Source organism: Emys orbicularis, chromosome 4 (assembly GCF_028017835.1).
Source record: "Emys orbicularis isolate rEmyOrb1 chromosome 4, rEmyOrb1.hap1, whole genome shotgun sequence".
NCBI lineage: Eukaryota > Metazoa > Chordata > Testudines > Emydidae > Emys > Emys orbicularis.
Window position 1 is genome coordinate 25,658,903 of NC_088686.1, and position 22,098 is coordinate 25,681,000.

General features: G+C 40.9%; 1 protein-coding gene across 2 annotated transcripts in view; it reads right to left on the minus strand.

Moving 5' to 3' along the window:
• Positions 1 to 1,000, minus strand: part of EML1 (EMAP like 1) — a 122,208-nt gene extending 121,208 nt beyond the window's left edge. For both annotated transcript variants that reach the window (XM_065404518.1, XM_065404517.1), the window contains exon 1: positions 934 to 1,000. In XM_065404518.1, the coding sequence (XP_065260590.1) occupies positions 934 to 1,000 (67 nt within the window). The remainder of the gene's footprint in view (positions 1 to 933) is intronic.
• Positions 1,001 to 22,098: the final 21,098 nt, after the last annotated feature.

Below are 22,098 nucleotides of genomic sequence, written 5' to 3' on the forward strand. Positions count from 1 at the left end.
GGTATTGGTTATTCCCCCTTTCCTTCTTTTTTTTTTTATGCTGTTTTACTGCAAATTAAGCTGCATCTCTTTCATGCGGTCATCCAAGCACAACTGTTATTTGAACAAACCCCTCCTAAGAAATATGTCAGAAACTACAGAACTTAGTAACTGATGGGTTTAGTTTCAACCCAGCATTTTATCCTAAAAATAGCCTCAGTTGGGATCATAAATCTTAGTATACACATGTAACAAATCTCCAGCAATACACAAAACATGAAACCCTCAGAGAGAAAATCTTTAACTAATGCACATTACAGTACTTACAACTTTCAACTCTCCCCCCTCCCCATACAAGACACGAGGATGTGAAATAAACACGTGTCAGTTGGACATGGTTTTACCAACAAGGTGGTGGCTCATGCACGTTCAAATGCAGAGCTGGGTCTTACACACAGTGGTGGGGTGGGGGTCCACTTTTTCGCTATGTGGGGAAAACAGATCGTTGTTACAGACCCACGCACACGAACGAAGCAGATGCCAAAGAAGTTCAGCACAAGGGGGCCATCTACTACCCTCCACACACACAGCAGCAGCAAACATGGTCCGCTTTGCGCTGAGGGAAGGAGGGCGGCGGGGCAAAGTTTTCCCCTCCCTCTTCCCCGGAGTGAAAATCAGGAGCTCCGCAGTCTCAGCAGAGGCGAAGATCCACAAGAGCCTGGGAAAGGCCCTCTCCGGAGAGGGTGCGGAAGGGGGATTTGCCAAGCCCGGTCCTGGCTCCGCACTCAGCCCCCACTTGCAGATAGCCGGGGCGCAGCAGCACTTCCAAGGCAGCTCCCGAAGTCCGGGCTGCCGCCGGAGCCCGCTGCCTGCGGTCCCCAGGCCCCCTCAACGCGGGAGCACCGAGCTCCGCACCCGGGCGGGAGGTTCTCGCGGGGCCCAGCTCCCTCTTACCGTTGCAGAACTGGAGCAGCGAGGACGTGTCATAGAGGCTGCTGTAGCTGGAGAATCCGTCCTCCATCCCGGCGCTCCCCGCTCCGCTCCCCCGGCCTCTGTCTGTCCGGCGCTGGCGGCGGCTCCCTGCTCTCACCCACACACCGAGGAGCTGAGGCGGCTGGGGCCGGCCTGCTGCCTGCCTCTGTCAGTTACTATGACAACGCATTCACTCCGCCGCGGCTTGGGCTGCTGCTTCTCCTCTGCCTGTGCCGGGGGGACCCTGCTTCTCCCACTGCCGAGAGGGGGAGAGTAGGGGCTGCTTCTCCCCTCCCTGTGACTGGGGGGGGGCTGCTTCTCCCCTCCCTGTGATGGGGGGGCTGCTTCTCCCTTCCTTGTGACTGGGGGGGGCGGCTGCTTCTCCCCTCCCTGTGACTGGGGGGGGGGCCTGCTTCTCCCCTCCCTGTGATGGGGGGGCTGCTTCTCCCTTCCTTGTGACGGGGGGGGGCTGCTTCTCCCCTCCCTGTGATGGGGGGGGGCTGCTTCTCCCCTCCCTGTGACGGGGGGGCTGCTTCTCCCTTCCTTGTGACTGGGGGGGCTGCTTCTCCCCTCCCTGTGATGGGGGGGCTGCTTCTCCCCTCCCTGTGACGGGGGGGCTGCTTCTCCCTTCCTTGTGACTGGGGGGGGGGCTGCTTCTCCCCTTCCTGTGACTGGGGGGGGGGCTGCTTCTCCCCTCCCTGTGATGGGGGGGCTGCTTCTCCCTTCCTTGTGACGGGGGGGCTGCTTCTCCCCTCCCTGTGATGGGGGGGCTGCTTCTCCCCTCCCTGTGACGGGGGGGCTGCTTCTCCCTTCCTTGTGACGGGGGGGCTGCTTCTCTCTTCCTTGTGACTGGGGGGGCTGCTTCTCCCCTCCCTTGTAACTGGGGGGCTGCTTCTCCCCTCCCTATGACTGGGTGGGGGGGCTGGTTCAACTTCTCCCACTGAGGGTCAGGGGGTTGATTAGTGGCTCCCTCTCCTGGGTAGGGTGAGGGGAATGATGGTCGAGGCTCCTCCGGCCCCGGGGCGGCTGCGTCTGCGCCTGGGGGTGGCAGGCAGGGAAGCCGGCGGGCAGCATCTGTCTCTCCCCCCGGCAAGGCAGGGGTAACCGAGCCTCTCCTAGCCGAATCCGTGGAGAAGCCCCTGCCCCAGCCCCGACGAGAAGAGCGATTCCCAGCTCTGCGGTCTCCGCCTGCGCCGCTCCTCCGAGCACCGAGGCCGAAACCCTTTCGAAATACCGGCACAGGAGCCGGGCCCGGGGCGAGAGATGCTGCAGCTCAGCTAGGCGTGAAAGCGCTGCCGGGCGGCCGCAGGGAGGGGACGGGGAAGGAGGGGGAACCCGAGGGGGGAGAAGAGATGGGGAAGGAGAAAAAGAAAGTGAAAGAGAATGCGGGGTGGGTTAGGGGGAAGAGGGGGGGTGGGGAAGAGGAGTAGGAGAGATGATGAATGGGTCTGATGTTAGGCAGAGCAGCAAAGCAGCCATTTCTGGCCACTGGCTCTAGCCCGAACCTCCCACACTCCTTGCACACGAGCTTTGGCTGCTCTGCCGGGAGGACCGAGCCAGCTCCTTTCTGCCACCAGATGGGAAGCAGCCACCACTCCCAGTACACAGAAGGGCCAGGGAGAGAGATTTGCTAATGGAAATAAATGACTGAACCACTCGACCCATCCAAAAGGCAGCGTCCGGGCGTTTTATCATCCACTGATGTAGAGAAGCATCCATACAGTCACATAACGGGGTGGGCTGGGGAGGGTGACGAGGATGGGACGAGACTACAAAGACTCTTAATGTAAAACAATCTCTGGTCTAGGGAGCGAGCTCTGTAACTCATTAAAGGCCGGCTGCATCTCCACTGCAAACTCCTGCTTGGATGTGCTTGGGATTTTAAAGTTTAGCTCCACTCCATACAGGATAAGGAAGAAGAAAAAAGGGGTTTAATCTTTTTCCATTTCTCGGATTTCATTTAAATTGTAAAAAGAACAGGAGTACTTGTGGCACCTTAGAGACTAACAAATTTAAACCATTTAAATTGTAAGCACCTTGGGGCAGAGGCTTTTGAAAGCTATAAAAATTACTGGTTTCAGAGTGGTAGCCGTGTTAGTCTGTATCAGCAAAAAGAAGGAGTACTTGTGGCACCTTAGAGACTAATACAAACAAGTGAAAAGCAGATGTTGTATTGTTAAAAGAAAATGTTTTTAAGCAAAGGGGCCAGGTACAGTAAGAATGAATCTCTTAAGATGCCAGTAAAGTGACTGAGCAGATTTAAGAACAGGAGTACTTGTGGCACCTTAGAGACTAATTTAGAGACTAAGGTGCCACAAGTACTCCTGTTCTTTTTTTGCGGATACAGACTAACACAGCTGCTACTCTGAAATCTGAGCAGATTTAGTGGGACAAAACCTTTTGTTCCTCTTTCCCAAATGAAGTTTCTGATATTAAGGATCACAGATCAGAATACACTTGAGTCCTGCTGAGAAGTTCTGCTATCACTGTTCAGGTTTTAAAATTCAGAAGCCTTGATTTTCAGATTTAAATATCTCAATAATTTAAGTTTTGGGGATGAATTATGCATATTGTCAACCTAAGTGCAACATATCATATATAGACCATATCAGCATCCATCTTTATATTTATGCTTATCACTATTTTATCTAGATAAGTGGTTCTCAAACTTTTTGTGTGTGGACCACTTGAAAATTGCTGAGGGTCTTGGCGGACCACTTAAAGATCTTTCCAAATGTTGTTTGTACCATTAGCTAACTATTGTAAGGTGCTTTGGATAAAAGCGCTACATAAAAAAACCTGTAATAATAATTAACTTTTTTTGTTCTACAAATAAAAGCACACAACTCATATTTTAATATCAGTAGTCTTACCTTTCTAATGCGATGGATGTGCCCTCTCTCCCCTGCCAAGGCAACCCGGGAGCTGGGGCTGGGAAGGAGGGGGGCCTCTCCCTCTCTCCCCTGCCATGGCAGCCCCCAAGCTGGGTCTGGGAAGGAAGGGGGTCTCTCCCTCTGTCCCCCGCCACAGCGCTGGGAAAGAGGTTCCATCTCTCCCTGGCAGCTGCAGTCCTGGAGCTGGGGAAAGTTGCCTCTTTCTCTGGCTGCCGCAGCCCTGCATATCCCAAATTCACCCCACCCCCTCTTCTCACCCCACTACCCCCTCCCACCTACCCTCTCTTCCCCCCAAGGCCACCACCTCACCTTACATGTGTGTCTTCTCCAGGGTCCAGGCACCTAATTAGTGGAGCCACGCCTGCGCGGCTCCAGTAATTAAGTGGGTGGCCCTTCATTCTCTTCTGTGCGGCTGTCCAGGCGCGCACCTTAGAGGGAACTATCCGTGGACCACCTGAATGGAGCTCGCGGACCACCACAGTTTGAGAACCTCTGATCTAAATCCCTTCTTAGCGTCAGTCCAGCAATTGCTTGCTTGCTATTTTAAATATGCAGTAATTATTTCTTGCAGAACTAACACAGCTCTCCTGGGCTTTTTCTTTAAGGCATATATGGTCCATCCAACCACTCCAAAAACACTCGGTTGTTCCTTAGATAAATATCTTGGGGTTTTTTTCAGCACATAGATACCTGCTACACCATCTAGGCATAGGAAAATGGAGTTCAGGTTTAATACAAATTTTAACTGAGAATTTACATCCTTTAAAAACATCCTTTTCATATTTTTAGTTTATTCTCTCTCTCTCTTTTTGAAAAATATGTTTTGGTATGCTAGTTTCCCATTAGCGCCAGACAGATTTAACATAATTACTGTGCTCTCAGCAAGATGTCAATGAAAGTGGAATCTATACCTCATTAAGATGTCAAACAACTTCAATATAAATCTATGAAAACCTCATTATGATGTGTGATTTTGATGCCAAAACAATTTCTGCATAGGCCTGTAGAGATCTCAATACAGTAGGAGTTAAATTAAGAATTGCATTCAAAAGTATTACCTTTGTAGTAAATTATCTACTGTCAGCAAGGTAACCCACAATAAAATCCCAGGGCTACAGAAGTTTTGATGGTTGGGGGGCAATATCTTTCACAACATCTGGACAAACAGAGGAAAGGACAAAATGGAGTAGCTCAGCTCCAGTTCTGAGATGGGCAATTAAAAGCCATTTAGAAAATTAAATACAAAATTGAGGCAAGGGCAGCCCTATTAAAAGAAGATTAAATATCTAAAACCTTAACGTTGACTAACTGTTAAATTTCCTATAAAGGTAACACCTGAATGAAACCTATCAGCTACCCATGCTGTGCAAATCAGCTGAATGCTGTGATATAAAATAATTTCAGTTAAAGTCCCTAGACACTGTTATGCCATTATATTCTGAGGCCAAAGGTTAGAAATGAAAAACAATACAATCATTTCATTGTAAAGATTTCTAGACTTGTTACAATCTTATTAAACTACACTACAGAACCACAAAATGAAAAAGAACTTATATCTTCACAATGTGCACAATGGAACAATAGATCTGAAAGATTCACTAATGTGTCTGTGAGAGCTCTAGTGGAGCAGCTAACCAATGAAAAAATCTTTTTATAATCCATTATTCAGTAAATTGTATACTTAATGAATTTGTACAAATATAAACTAGTGCATTTGGACATCTGAAACTATCTGAATGGGAATGGAGCATTCTGAACAATTCATTAGGGATTGATTTGTTTGTGTTTGTGTCTGTTTATTGTTGAAAATGTTAAATTTCTGGGCAACATCTCATTTTTGGAAACACAATTTTGTAACTATTTAATTCTTTAAGTATTTCCTGTACTGAGTAATGGAATGCAAATAATTAATTGGTTACTGAGAATGAAAGAGCTTTTGGAAATCCTTAAGAGAATTTTCCAGAGTTATAACTTCAAAGTGTAGTGTGAGTACATAATTTATTTTGATTTTAGGGCAAAGGAATTTTGCTCTCACTACCCATTTACAATGCAATTATCAGACTCTTGATATTTAGAGTACTGTATTGCTGTTTTGCTCCTTTTTCTTTGTTATTGCTAACCCTTTTGCAATAGCAGTGAATATCAAAAGTATTACATATTTCACATTAACACTACCATTTAGCATTTTCACATCATTCATGTGAATGTAATTCATATCCATGGAAATCCCACAGAACTGTATGGCATTATAATGTGAACTTTTGATTAATATATAATTTCAGATCAAGGGTAGGGAGTCCCAGTTACAATGGCAAAATGAAGTGAGGCTAGTGAAAGTTATACTATCATTGTACAAAAGCTAAATAACTGAAACTGAACATAAAAGCCATTATCATGTTATTTACATTTAACAATAATGTTGAGAGAGAAGTCCATAAACACAAGCACATTCCGCATAGTTAATAGAATCAGTAGTAAGGTATGGAGTATTTAACTGCTAGGTGATTGGTTAAAATCTAGTCCAGTTTGGTAGTGACAGAAAAATTTTACCATTTGATGGCTGTTTGGAGTTGATCTTAGTTCAGTTCAAAGAGCCAAATTCAAATATCCTTTCTCACACTGAGTAGCACTTCAGTCTGTGAGAAATCCCATTGCCTTAATGAGCCTATTTTCAGAATAAACTGCTACTCAGTGTGAGTAAAGGTATCAGAATCTGCCCCATAGTGAACAAGAGTCTGCATCACAATAAACATTCACACAACTAGAACTAGTTGGGCCCCGCTTTTGGGTAGGTTTAGCCAAGGCCAACATTCAGTTTGCCACAAAGACTGAATTGCTTCCTCATCCATAGTGGTGTTTCCTTCAGGTCATCTGTGCACAGTGAGCGAACTGTATCCTCCAAGACAGTTAAGTCAGCACCCTTAGCAAGCACTAAATTCACTAATAATTGTTAAAGGATAAAATTCCAGAATATGACCTTTTTTCCCTGAAGAGGGTTTCCAAGTATAGACCTATTTCCAGGTATTTGTGAGCGGGGTTCTGTGACTAGGCCCTATCACGGTCTCAAATAAAGATTTTCTTTTAATTTATCCTACAAGAAAGGAAGAAACAGCCGACCACCTAGTCATCTTTGTGCAAACACTTCAACTGCTAGAATAATGGTTCACTCTAAATAGCATGATTCCACTGTTTCAAGACCAGCAGGGGTCTTTGTGAGTGTCACTACAAAGCTTGCTTCATACATGTGGGCAAAGAGGGGATTCAAGGGAAGAAACATGATTATACAAGCACAGTCTGGGTACATTAAAAATACAGTACAACAAATGTGCAATGAAACCATCAAAGGTTTGTATGTTTTATAATCCAAATGTAAGTATGTTGCATTATGCCTGTGTATAATATGTTGTTTTGAGTGGCAATGAAATATAGTTTTCTGTGTAATTAGTAAATACTATAGAAAAATCAAACCATTCAGAAAAATAGCACTTTGTAAATAGGTTGAATTGTAAATATATATGGAGTGTTTTGAAGATGAAAAGAATAATACTTTGCATTTTGATAACATCTTCCATTAAAAAATCTTAGAGTGCTTTACAAGGAATAGTGATTTTAGATGTACGCCACCATTTTGAACTAAGTATTATCCTTATTTTACAGATTTGGAAAATGAGAAAAATCACAAGACTTACCCAACATTACACAAGCAGGCCAGTGGGAGAATCAAAAATAGGCTGACTCTCAGTCATGTGCTTTAACCACTAAACAATCCTGCCTATGAATGCTACAGACAGTACCTGTACAATTTATTATTAAATATTTTCAAGTGTAATAGCCAAATTCATAATATTCTCATTACCATAACTACCCTGAAACAAATTAGATACAATGCACTTCAATACATGTAACAAAGCAAATATATAGCATGTATAGCATTAGATCTACAGATTTGACACCCTGTACTAGTCTGAGGAGATGCAACACACTGCAAATAAACAGGAAAACAACACATTTTTTTCTAATGGGAACAGCAACAGATGCCTTTGAGACATTAATAATATTAGGTGTTGGTGCAAAAATTCTCTCTCAGAACCATAACTCTGTGCTATCTGTGCCAGATCCTATCATCCCATGGCTAAAGAGGCAGACAATTCAACAAGGATCACGTCAAGAAGTTTCCCCTGCAGCACTCCTTCAACAACGCAGTTTTTAGTGATTCCTGCCTTAGATAGGGTGTGAAACCTCCCAATCCCATGCTTCCTTAGGCTTTATAGCAAGGGGAACCCCTGATGCACAGAGTCAAGAACCATATTGTAATGTATACCATGGAACTGTCATTTCTTCCCCATGGCAGTAGTCCTCCATTGGCAGGATTCCCCATGGTGGCACATTAACAGAGACCAAGGAGACTTAGAGGCAGTTAATACAGATCTGAGCTGTAGTAATTCCCTCCCAGACTGAGCTCAGCAGGGGACGGTGCTGCAGTGGGTGGTCTCTCCCCTATCATACACCCAAATCTCGCAGAGCCCCTTGCACAGTCACTTTGGAGAGTCTTCCACAGATAGAAAAAGAGGGACAGTGCTAAGAAGCTGGCTCCCCATAGACATACCTTCTGCACAGGGAAGGGAAGATCTATCCAGAGAGGATTCATCTTTTATATCTGAGTTACAGCTGTAAATAATTTGATAATAAACAAAATCTATTTATTAGAGATACACTGAGTCATATTAGTATCTTATCACACTTTGAGATCCAGCTAATACACAGATACAATCCAAAAGTCATAAACTATAAAATGATATAGTGTATCACTGACGAATGAGATAATAGAGTGTGATAGTAACAAGATACAAAGTAGGGGTCTGATCCTGTGGGTCATTCTTTCTCCTGCCTGTAGTCCCATTAAATATAATGCAACTTCTATTATGATTAAGAACTGCTAAAGGTTGCAGCATCTGGCCCATTACTACAGACTTTTATAATGAATTACTGGCAACAATACATGCCAGTGTAAACATAGTATGCTCTTGATTTGTGAATAAGATCCCATTAATAGTACAAAACAAATGCAAGTAGCCTGTTATGATCAGCAGGCCATTTCTATATGTTTTTATCTTTATTTTACAAGCAAATAAATGTGTAAGGCCAATAAATGTGTTCTGCTCAATTACACTGGTGTAAACCCACTTAACTCAATGGTATTCTTTGGTGTAATTTAGAGAAGAATTTGGCAAGTAATCTTTAAAATGCTTGAATCGGTGGGGCAGGTTATATCTGCATATCATTTTTGTATCCATATCTAAGAACATATATACACACTCTAGAATAAACCAACCTAAAATAACAGTAGATATTTAAATAAAGTCACCATAATGTGGTCATTGATGATGTACAATAAAAACTCTCAATTTAACACATACTGCACTAATACTAGACATTTTTCTGTTCAGTGTTTAGCATGAGATTTTGATTTGAATGTAACAATTTCCAAGAATGTGGAGATAGAAGAAGCAGAAGACAATAATGAAGAAATGGGGTATCTGAACTGCTTTTCAAGATAGTACTCTCTTTCTTTCTCTTACTCACCTCCACCCCAAAACAATGTCAGGGTCTGTGGACAGAGAAAAGACCTGACCGCTGTTTGCTACATTACTCAATCTGCAGAGGGATTATTTTATTTATGCATTATACCATCTGATATCTACAATCTTCCATTTTCCTGTATCACTGTTTAATAATTTTCTCATCAGGATACAATGCAATTAAGGTAAATAGGGCCATCTCAAGGGAACTGCTGCACATTTGGTTAAATTAGCAGCCAGACACATAAATAATACACACACAAAAGTGTATGCAGTAGATTAAACACCATGTTAGCTTATCATCATCAACTGTATATAAGAACTATCCAGTATCTTTTATTTCACTTTCTCTTCTTGTGTTAAGAGTTTAAATTACTAACTTGTATTACTATAAATTAGGAGCCTGTATATGGCTTTTTTTTAGTTCCTATGGAACTATAGAAAATGGAATTTGATAGACACATATCATGGCTAATGTCTTATGAGAAGCAAACTGAGAAGAATTACTATTTATTAGACCTCATTTGATAAATGTATACATGCTGTGCTTGCCTTTTAATTAAAGATTGATAGGAAAACCTTAATTATGTGACAAAAAAAGTATAGAAAAATATAATTTACTTGAAGTCTGCACTATAGCCATTACACTTGAAAACTTGTCAATTTTGCCTATGCTAAACTAGCTCAGTATTTTTCCTACGGTAACCAATAACATTCTAGTGTTTTTCTGTCAAACGCTGTATAAATATTTATATGTACAAATGGGGAAAAAGAGTATGGGTCATATTATCACATGGATTATTCCTACCTAGGGAACTAGAAATTCCATGAATTTGCACTTATGGAATCTGATCTGGTTTGTCCCATAGGGAGGTGGGGGGTTGAAAAGTTGAATCCCCTGGAACAGGCAGAGAGTTCAGCCCACTAAACACACAGATTCCCTTGATATCTGCCAGAGCCCAAGGCCACCTGCACAGAAGACCTTTTCTTTTCGCACTGCCTCTGCTACCCCAGCCCTCTTCTGCCTTCATAACACTATACCCCCAAAGCCACCTGGGGATGGAAGAAAGCAGATAAATTACCTGCTAACATCCCACCTGGTTGGTTGGAGAAAATGCAATGGGGAGCAATGCTTTCTGATTTCAACATAGTCTTAAATTAATTTTAGCAAGTATTATGGATTTCATTTTTGTGGGTAAATATCATTTTGTTTTAAATTAAATTACTTTGGGGCCAGATTTATCCACAGAGTTCCATAGGTTGGCAATGATGAGAAGACACATTAGAGCCTGCAACATCATTCACATCAGTTCTGTGTAATACAGGCTGTTTAATTTTGTTGTTTTTGTAATTTGTGGCAGAGGTGCCTAGAACTTAGATAGGTGCCTCTTTTTATTTTATTTTTTATATAAATCTAAATAGAATAAAATAAATAAATAAATGACTGGATGCATGCAGGGCCCCATTGGCTTCAACAGGGCTTTGTGTGGGCATAATGGATCAGATTGCAGGGCCATATAGTGGTCATATATACTGTCTTTGGGGAAGAATTCAGCTGCCCTACTCTTAAAACTCCTCTGTCGCCCATGGCATGGTATTACTAATCCATCTCAGAGGAGACCATGCACAGCATTCTTTTCTTCGGTGATGGCATTCAAGAGAGTCATGGACACGGGAAAAAATAGGGGCAATAATGACCCTCCCTGAATGAAACACTGAGAAACTGCCTAGGCTCTGATGCCTGCCTGCCAGCCACTAAAACAAAGAGGAGTAGAAAATAATTATACATGTGTCTCAGCTAACAAGTAATTTAATTGTTTAGAATATTGTCCAATGCAGAATTTTAACTCTTAAACATTAACTAATGTTTTATCACTTGACATTTTGCTACTGAACTACAAGAAAATAAGAAGCAAGACAACACCATGGCTATGGATAACAGAATGGACGGAATTTGCAAAGGATTTTGTCACTTGTGCAGCCATAATTCAGGAAAAGCCTGGATTAAAAAAAGGTTCATCCTTCTTGATGTGCGAGAACCAATCCCCCCATGCCCCAATAAATAAATAAATAAAAACAGCGGATTGAATTTCAAAAGATAAGTATTGTGGAATGTGTGTCATAAATTAAACAAGAAGATGCAGGCATGAGCCAAAAGAAATAAGAACATAAACCCCCTGCAGTGTCCACTGGTTGATGAAGGGCTGAAGGTTGCCAAGGGACACTGCATGACTACAGTAGATTCCAGTTTAAGATTTTGCTTTAAGATTCAACTAGATCAGTATCATACCAATACCACAGCCTTTTTTGAATTAATGCTCTTACTCTTATGATTCTTTCTTCCTGTTAAACATCCTGTTTAAATATCAGTTCTTATTAAAGTAAACACACTTTGGCCATGAGAATGACTAATTAAATATATTGTAGTATTTTTATAGGGGAGTGAGAAATTTAGGACCAATCCTCTTGTCTTCCTCCATAAACTCATCCCTATATGCAAGTTATTCCCATGTAAGTGAGAATGGGGCACTTAGCCTGTAAGCTCTTGGGGATATAGACCATGGATCACATCCTCAGCTGGTATAAATTGGCAGAGCTCCATTGACTTCAGTTGAGGAGCTGACATCATATTTTTATGTGCCTGTATATGCTATGAACATTTATGGTACTGTATAAACAAATAATTAAAAATAACACTGGTAGTTATATAATGGTTACCAGTTATACATATTATTTTGAAATGGGCCCTGACCAAAACACCCCCCAATCTTTCTTTGGCAATGTTTGAAATTTGGATCCAGATTTTTCTGCTTGCACCCATCTATACCATTATCTCTTCCTTAGTTCTTCAGTGTGTGATTTATTTCAAACAATACAAGATACAAGCAACTATTTTCTTATCCAGCAATCATTTCAGCAGAAAAACAAAAGATATCTATGTAGGTGTAAAACAGTTTCTCACACTTGATTAATAACAATAAATCCTTTTCAAACAAGTAAATGGTACCACTTTCCCTCACCTCCCATTACAGAGTAGCAGCCGTGTTAGTCTGTATCCGCAAAAATAACAGGAGTACTTGTGGCACCTTAGAGACTAACAAATTTGTTAGTCTCCCAGATAAGGTATCTAAGTGGGCATCTACCATAACACTGTATTAAATGACAGTCTCACAGTCCTGTTGTTTTAAATTACACTTGGCTGCCATCCAAGGATAACCAATAAATAAAGCTTTATGCTGGAAAAGAATAAATATGAGTCACAATTTATAATTGTCATAATGTGTGACCTTGTAGAAAATGATACAATTAGACAGACAAGAAGTAGAGCAAGAATATCTGTTTCCGTTCAGGTTGGCTGAGCAAATCAGGGATACTTGAATCTTACTGAAAATTGTTGTTTCACTCTCTGGACCAAATTCTGACCTGAATTCCACCCTGTTGGTGCAACCCAATCAGTGGCAGGTGTTGACACAAATTAGCCTTCCATGTTTTCCTCTTTTGGTTTATCAAAAGTTGTTTCTTTTATCTTTCATTCATCTATGATTATTTCTTTCTGTATAACATTAGGAAATATATGTAAGTCTTGACACCCCATTATTTTTCTTCTCCTGATCCCTTTCCTGTCCTTTTTCCATGTTGTCCCCTATGCATAAAATGACCTCCCTATCCCAACCCACCAAGTTACTAACCTCACTTCCTTCAATCCTTTACCTTGCTGTGGAGATTGCCAACAACGGGGTCAATTGCATAGGTGGTTTTTTATTTTATTTTTGTGTGTGTGTGAAATAAACCCCACTTGTAACTGGCTTGAGTCCATCAAGTCATTTAACTTGGATTACCAACAAAACAATTCTCAGTCACTAAGTAACCAGTAAGATAAAGGTAAAAAGCTCCATACTGATTAAAAGCCCGCTGAACCATCCAGTGGTCCACTCTTGTAATATTAGTGGGCCTAATCTTGCCCCCAATTAAGACAATAACAAAATCTTCCTTGACATCAATAGCAGTGTGACTGATTTTTAAAAAAAGCAATGTAGATATGGGAAACCAACAATTACATTCTAATATACAAAACTTAAGGCCACCCTTTTCTACCTGAACATTTATGTATTATAACTTTTTAGTGGTCCAATGGAAGGGATGATTTTACCAGTCAGGGAACTGGTATTGGGGGAGAGAGAGCCTTTCTTCTCTTGGTCTTGCTTTCTATCAGTAGCAAGCAAAAGCAATTTTCTAGTGGCCTTTGCAAAATGCCCCTTATCTAGTTACTAGTAGGTAGGAAGAAAAAAATACACAGAGAGGGGACACCACATAGCTAAATCCACCATTACAAATGGTAATAACTGGGAACCCAAGGGTTGAATTGGCCTGGTGACTGAACTACCCTTAGAACTGGTTGCTCCAAAACAGGGTTTAATCACAATGGTGGATAATGCAAGAAAGTCTGGGTTTTTTGTGCAGTGTTGTTTCTTTTCTGGTCCTGATCCTGAACATTCACACAAGCAAAACTCATGGAGTCAAAACTGAATGGGAGCCTTGCATGCTCAAGGACTGCAGGGCTACCTATCTGTTTCCAGTTCAAACATGTTCTAATTCCTACTCGTCAGTATACTTATATAAAAAGTGCAAATACTGGGCCAGAGGCCCATTTTGTGTAAACCAGCAAGCTCCGCTGAAGTCAATGGATCTACAGCAACTTAAACCAGCTGAGAACTGGACCCACTCTTACTATATTTATTTCTTGAAGCAGCATGACAGTTTCTGTGCCTGATTCTCTTCTCACACCAGATTTTAGAGCTGGTCAAAATCTGGGTGGGAGGGGTTCCCCACAATTATATTTTGCTTTGAAAGGATATGCTTATTGCTTATCAGACAAATATAAATCTTGGGAAAGATCAGCGCTCCTTAATTGTAACACTTATGATATTTTCCCCATTAGCAGTATATTTAAAATTATTTTTAATTGAGATCAAACTGTATTTAGCTTAATATCACAAAGTGCCACTGCATATGGAAGTAGAATGTTCTTGTACATTTGTATCATCTGGTCATACGAGAACAGTACTTTCTATGCTACATAAAGGCATTTCTCTGAAGGAGATTCTGTGTACAGACAACAGCATTACATAGAAACTTTCTTCTCTTATATCCCAGAAACTAGTGACACTTTATTCCAATTACAATATCAAGCTACAATCCCATAATAATTGCATTAAACAAATTATTAACCTTCAAGGCTACAATTAAATGTCCACTTTATGAACTGGTACTCTGTAATCAAAGCAAAATCAAGTTTGGGTAAGAGCTCTGTGGGTTACACCTACCTACGGTTTAAATTTAACTTCACAAGACTTAGACATCTTTGGAGTACTCATGGACCTGAGTCAGAAAGTTCAAATCTAATTCTTTTATCAAGTTAAGGCTGTTTGGACCCACAGTTCTAGTTCAACACATTATAGTGATAGGACAGCTATCCATGTATAACAGATAGGGGTGTTCAGATTCAGGGATTTGGTCCATCTCTAATTTTTAGGAATGCAACTGAAGAAAAAACAAACCTAAGCAAACATTGTATTCATTAAAATGGCATTTTAAACTTTCCAATTCATACTAGCTGTCCCTCTGTCAATATTCAGTCATGGAGTCACTGATCAGATCTGCTCATTGAGATGGGAATAAGGCATTTGGGAGTGTTTAGTGGCTTTTTAGCTCTTACAGCTAAGTGGCAAATTTTTCTCTGTGTGGGGAGACAGCTACAGTTCTGACGGACGAAATAATGGGCTATGTGGTTCATACTGATTGTTCTATGTAACACAGATACAAGCTGAGGTCCAGTCCAATGGGCAATTTGGGTTCAGTAAAAACCTGTAGTTACTCAGCTGTGCCTTCCTCACAAGCAGTCACTATGGCAATGGGAAAATATTGTGAGCTTAGGAATTATGGGGAAATGACTCAGAGAGTGTAGAAAAAGGAACATTGAAAAGCTTAACTCCCAGTGGACACATAATACTCTTTTTAAAATAAATATGCACAAGTAGTGGATAATATTAGGCATTACAGAGCCTGTTACTGCTCTGCACCAATGTGTTTATTGGTAGAGAAAGTGGCTACATAACCTGATGTAGGGCTGCATACTCCCACTCCCTTATGCTGTCAGAGGGAAGCAGAGGCCAGCAATGGATCCATACTATGCTCCTCCTCAAGCCTGAATATTGTCCCCGCTCAGGATAATTGTATGACTGGGTCTGCATAAATCAGGAGGGAACAAGTTTGGACAGACAGGATTGGAGTGGGGGCCAGCCACTCTATCCCTTTGTGTCCCTCCTAAACCGGCAGGCTGCTAATTTTACTTGAAGCCTCAGAGGCTTGTGGGAGGAAGTAGCATATGTTAACTCTCACTTCGCACTGACTCCTTTTCCATGGAACTGGAATATGGCCCAGGTGTAGGGATGGTGGCCAAAGGCAGCACAGTCCTTTCAGAGCCATACAACCAGACGGACTCACTGCACAGGAACATATAAACAAGAACTGCCATACTGGATCACACCAGTAGTCCAGCTAACCCAATACCCTAGGGCCTTTAGGTGCTTCATAGGAAGATGCTAGAAACTCCAAAATAGACAATTATGGAATAACCTGCCCACAGATGAATTTTCTCTCCAATTCTGTTGATTCATAATTGGCTTATCCCTGGAAGCATGAAAAATTATATTCCTTATTTTAAGAAAAATTATCCTATCTATTGTAACTATTGATGTTCTTTGGATCCATATAAATATCTAATCTTTTTCTGAATCATGCTAAGCTTCTGGCTTCAGCAATATTTTGTAGTTGTGAGTTCCACAGGTAATTTATGTGTTATGTGAAAGAATAGTTTTCTTTTATGAATTTTGAATATTCTGCCATCCACTGTTAATCAATATCCTCTTGTTATTGTATTCTGAGAATAGAGGTGCCCAAGCTATCTATGCTGTACAGTACCATTCATTATTTTGAATACCTCAGTTATGTCTCCCTTTTAATCTAAACCAGGGGTCGGCAACCTTTCAGAAGTGGTGTGCCGAGTCTTCATTTATTCACTCTAATTTAAGGTTTCGCGGCCAGTAATACATTTTAACGTTTTTAGAAGGTCTCTTTCTATAATTCTATAATATATAACTAAACTATTGTTGTATGTAAAGTAAATAAGGTTTTTAAAATTTTTAAGAAGCTTCATTTAAAAGTAAATTAAAAATGCAGAGCCCCCCGGACCGGTGGCCAGGACCTGGGCAGTGTGAGTGCCACTGAAAATCAACTCGCGTGCCGCCTTCGGCACGCGTGCCACAGGTTGCCTACCCCTAATCTAAACTGTTCCAATCTTTCCATTCTCTTCTCATATACAAATCTTTCCATGCTGGAAGAGGTTGCAGCTTCCTTTCCTGTGGATCCTTTGGATATGTGGAATTTGGAACCTATCCCCCATTCTTCCTCTCTGGCTTGCAAGCCCCTCCTTCTTCTTCATCAGAAATTCAGTGAGCTGGACCCTGGAGAGTGTCCTGGGCTCTCTGATCCCAGTCCCATGGGTTATACTGTGAGAGGGTACAACAAAGCCCCCAGGCATAAACATTATTATGCTGTATTCTTTTACTTTAAAAATACTGGCCAGCAGTATATTTGCTCAGCAACATAAAACTGTGTAGCACTGCTGGCTTCATTAAACTTTAAAAATGTTTTCCCTGGCCAACGCAAATAAATAATTGACAATGATTTTGGTATAAGATGTCCATTGGCATTTCAATAATTAAAAATGTTTTATCTATTTATTCCATATCTGGAATGATGAAGGAACAATCAGTACAAACTATTAAATACAATACTTGTCTGAGAAAATATCTATATGTACATAGCAGTTTATAATTTTTTCAAAGAAGCTGTATCAAACAGCTGAATAAATGTCAAAAAGCCTATAATTATTTATTTATACAACACTCTGCATTTTCTTTTCTGTACAGATAATTACAAGTTATGGTACAGTTTTACCTGAGAATGGATTGTAAAAATCAAATGTACTTTTCATCAATTTTGCTGTTGAACTACTTGTTTACTATGTCAATATGGGTAATAGCTAAATTCGCTGCAAACAGTGTCAACACATTTCCCCCCCTATTATCCCTTCAGAGTCACAGTTTTAATTGATTGATGGCACTACCAGAACCTTTTCCTTCAAATATAAAAGCCTCTTTGTAAGTGCAGTTACCACTATTTCATGTAAGGCGCATTTAGTGCAGGTGTGTATCAGTGAACAGCAGAGAAAAAGAGAGGGCTCTAGAGAACTTCTACTCTGAAGAATGCTATAAACAAGAGTAAAGAAATAGGGATAATTTCTGTAACCCTAACGGAGGAAAAATTCTCACTATCTTTCACTGAGGGATGGCTGTAGGACTCAGGCCCGATGGAGCAGAAATTAAAAGGGACAAATTCTGCATAGTATCATAGAAATGTAGAGCTGGAAGGGACCTTGAAAGGTCATCAAGTCCAGCCCCCATGCTGAGGCAGGACCAAGTATACCTAGGTCATCCCGGACAGGTGTTTGTCTAACCTGAGGACTTTAATGAGCATCTCTTTTTCAAGTCCAGGGGTGAATCTCTGGCCTCATTAAAGTCAGTGGCAAAACTCCCATTGATTTCACCTGATATGAGCGCCACACATGCATCCAGGAATAAAACTTCGGCCCATAAGTGTCACTATGAAGCAAGGAACAAGTGTAAACTGAAAATAATAATTTAAAATAGAACTTTGCATTTCTAAAGCTCCTTTCATCTGTGGATATCAAAGCATTTTAACACTGTTAATTAATACATTAAGACTCACTTCATCCCTATGAACTAGGCATTATTAATAGAATCATAGGACTGGAAGGGACATTGAGAGGTCTTCTAGTCCAGTCCCCCTCACTCATGGCAGGGCTAAATATTATCTAGACCATCCCTGATGGATGTTTGTCTAACCTGCTCTTAAAAATCTATTCCACAACCTCCCTAGGCAATTTATTCCAGTGCTTAACTCCCTGACAGTTAGGATGTTTTTCCTAATGTTCAACGTAAACCGTCCTTGCTGCAATTATCCTCATTTTACAGAAGGATGGGGAAACCAAGGCACAGGAAGTTAAGTGATTTGCCTCAGGTCACATTGTAAGTGATTAGAATCATGGGGACAAATTCATCATAGAGTTTAATGGTGGTCTCCCAGAGTTGAATTTGGCCCATAGAATCTAGAGATAGAAAAAAACCACTTACATCCTGTAGTTAATCTCCTGGCAGGTTCAGGATAATTTCCTGAGCAGTGCTGGAGAAGCAAACGCTGTAGGCAGGAGAGTGCCCAATGGATCCATGAAAATAGGAATGAACTGGCCAAACCCTCAGTAGAGGAGCATACAGAGGCCTAAGAGAATATTATAGCCACGAGGCAGCAATAGCAGCCATGAATCAACTTCATTGGGGCTCCAGGCTCTGAAACAGGTCTCCTATAGGCTGTAATACTTTAGTCTAATTTCAGTTGTTGGATTTAGTCCATGTATGCTGAGTAGTGTTGATGTTTGTGATACAGGAAGTCAGTCAGCCACTCTGTCCCTATGTGCCCAAACTTCATTGCACCACAACTCCCTTCTGCCAACGAAATTTACTACATGACCCTGAGTGGGAGTGGGCCAGAGCCCAAGCCCCACCACGCCAGGCTGAACCCCTTGGGCTTCAGCTTCAGCCCTGGACAGCAGGGCTCAGGCTTCTGTTTCGGCTTCAGCCCCAGGTCCTAGCAAGTCTAAAGCTGGCCCTGACTACTCCATTAAAATGGGGTTGTGACCCACTTTGGGGTCCTGACCCACAGTTTGAGAACTGCTGGGCTAGATGATTTGGTGGTTCCTTCTAGCCTTTAACTTTATGACTAATTCCAGTCCATACAGATAAACCCATTTTCTTTATACGGGGGTCAGGATTTAGCCCTAAGAAATATAGGTTGACCTGTAGTATTAATTCATGTCACTGTAGCTTATATTTATTTGTTTATTTATTTATTTTGCAGCAGGATAGGTGTTGAGGATGAAGGGTCAGCACAGATTTCGGTCCTTAGCTGAATTTGTTTGCTTTTGTGTTTTTTACATTGGGACTTTAATGGAACTAAAACGCATTATTTGGAGTAGAACGTATTTATTGTGGTTACAGGAATTCTAAAAACTTAAGAAAATAGGAAATCATTAATATACTATTAAGGAAAAAATAGTCTTGGAGGGGTGTGTGCATATTAAATCTCTCATGCTCAATCTGACAGAATGCAAGCTACCTCCTTAGAAATACCTACTTATCCTGGCAATTTGTTTCTACTCTAAATAAGCTATCTATATGCACTGAATTACAGTCTCCAGGTCCTCTCCAAAGGTTCATTAATGATACTTACATTTGTATAAATGAGATTCTCTGAGATTCACAAAAATAATATTTCTATATTCATTTGTTTGGGACAATATAATTTTTTCCCCCAACCTTAAGTAAGGAAGGTGCTCACATATCTTGCAAAAGAACTAAAACTGACCAACAATATTAGAATGACCCATTCGCCATTTGACTCAGAAATTATTATTTTAAAGATGAATTAAAGTAGCCTAGAAAAAAATACAAAAAGGGTAATGACCGGATAGAACAGCAATGCTGGGGCAATTCAGGTGAATTCATATGAAGCAGAGACTAACTGAAACAAACCAAAACAAACCAGTTTTACTATGGTTGATGGAATTTATGGAAAACTAATATCTGTAACGTTGGCAAGCCCTAACATGAGGACACTGAACTGAAGACAGTGAACTTGGTTCCAGAAGTTGTGCATTATCTAATAGGCCTGGTCAAAATGTTCCATTATGATTCTGAAAGCAAAAGCTGGCACCAAAGAGATCTTTAAAAACCTACTGCACAGAGGACCTCATTCAAAAAATAATAACATCTACTGGATATTTCCAGATTATTAGGAAAATATTCTAACAGGACCAGGGACCTTCTGGTCAATAGGAGATGTGCTTGACTAAGAGCTGTAGCATGGGGCTTTAAAATAAATTCGCTGAACTAAAAGCTTCTCCCTTTGTGGTTTAGTTCCTGTGTATTTTAAAGCCTCCCTCTCCTCCTTTGATATATCTCAGGAGTTCAGATCAGGTAACATACTCAAGCTGATGGTCTGTAAGGCCCCAACCATGACATCAGATGTGCTGGTATTGACCTTTACATCGGCAGGGAGTCCTGCTGAAGCCAATGGGATGCCATGCTGGCATGAAAGTCTAAAGAGGCACCCTTGCATAGGGTGACCAGATAGCAAGTGTAAAAAATCAGGACGGGGGTGGGGAGTAATAGGAGCTTATATAAGAAAAAAACCCCAAAACCGGGACTGTCCCTATAAAATTGGGACATCTGGTCACCCTACCCTTGCAGGATCAATGCCTCTATGCTTGGGGGCACATAGCAAAGCATTTTCAATGGAGTAACAAAAACAACAAGGAGTCTGGTGGCACCTTAAAGACTAACAGATTTATTTGGGCATAAGCTTTCGTGGGTAAAAATGCATGCATGCATCTGAAGAAATGAGGTTTTTACCCACGAAAGCTTATGCCCAAATAAATCTGTTAGTCTTTAAGGTGCCACCAGACTCCTTGTTGTTTTTGTAGATACAGACTAACACGGCTACCCCCTGATACTTTCAATGGAGTGTGCATCAGTCTGGGATTCACTTCCCATCTTGGCCTGACATGGTTACATTTGATGCTTCTCAGGGCACACTACAAGGTCCATCTGTTGATTGAGACGCTAAGATAGGCACATATAAAAGCCTGCATAGACTACAATAGAAAATAGAATTCTAATAGGATGAGTTGAGTAAAGATGGTCTCCCTTTTTGTGGGAGCGGAGTGCTTTAGTGTCACTGTTTATTACTACTGACTGTTCACATATCTAGGATTTTATATTATACATCCAAAAAATTAATGAACAGAATATTATGGAATGATTTTTACATGATGTTTTCTCAGCTATTGGAATGCTGTTTTTGTTTTTTTTAAAATACTTCAGATTGTACCAAATCCTTCAGTTCTTTCTTGGGCAATGAAGCTCAAGAAAGAACAGTCCAGTTAGGCCCGTACTATGTAAAGAGATTTCCCCCCTATAATAAATGTAAATTATATTTGAACAATTTTAAATAAAAATAAAAATAAGAACATATCCACTTTAACATTGACATCTTTCTTAGCAAAATATAAAACACTCTGTCAGTTCTGATATTTTCTGGCAATCTTTTTCTGTGAGTTAATTGGAGGAGGTATCTATCTGTCTAATTCCATTTTTGATCATTTGATGCTATATTAAACATTGCAAAATTTAGGCAAAATAAAGTTCTGATGCAGTTTGCATATAGCAGATTGCATTTTAGCCAACCCAGTTGATCAAGTACGGGTTTTGTATTTCAAACAAAATTGCTAAGCTTTATCTTTAGTGATCTGGGAAAATGGGTGGTCATCATGTTATGAGGCACCCATCCTTTCTAGTGTTCCATTATGCCTGAATCACAATACTCCAGGCACAGGGCTACCAATTAATGTAAAACAATTCAGGCTTATAGCTCTGTTGTAATCAAGGGTAGTGCTTCTGTACAGGTAGTTTATCTCA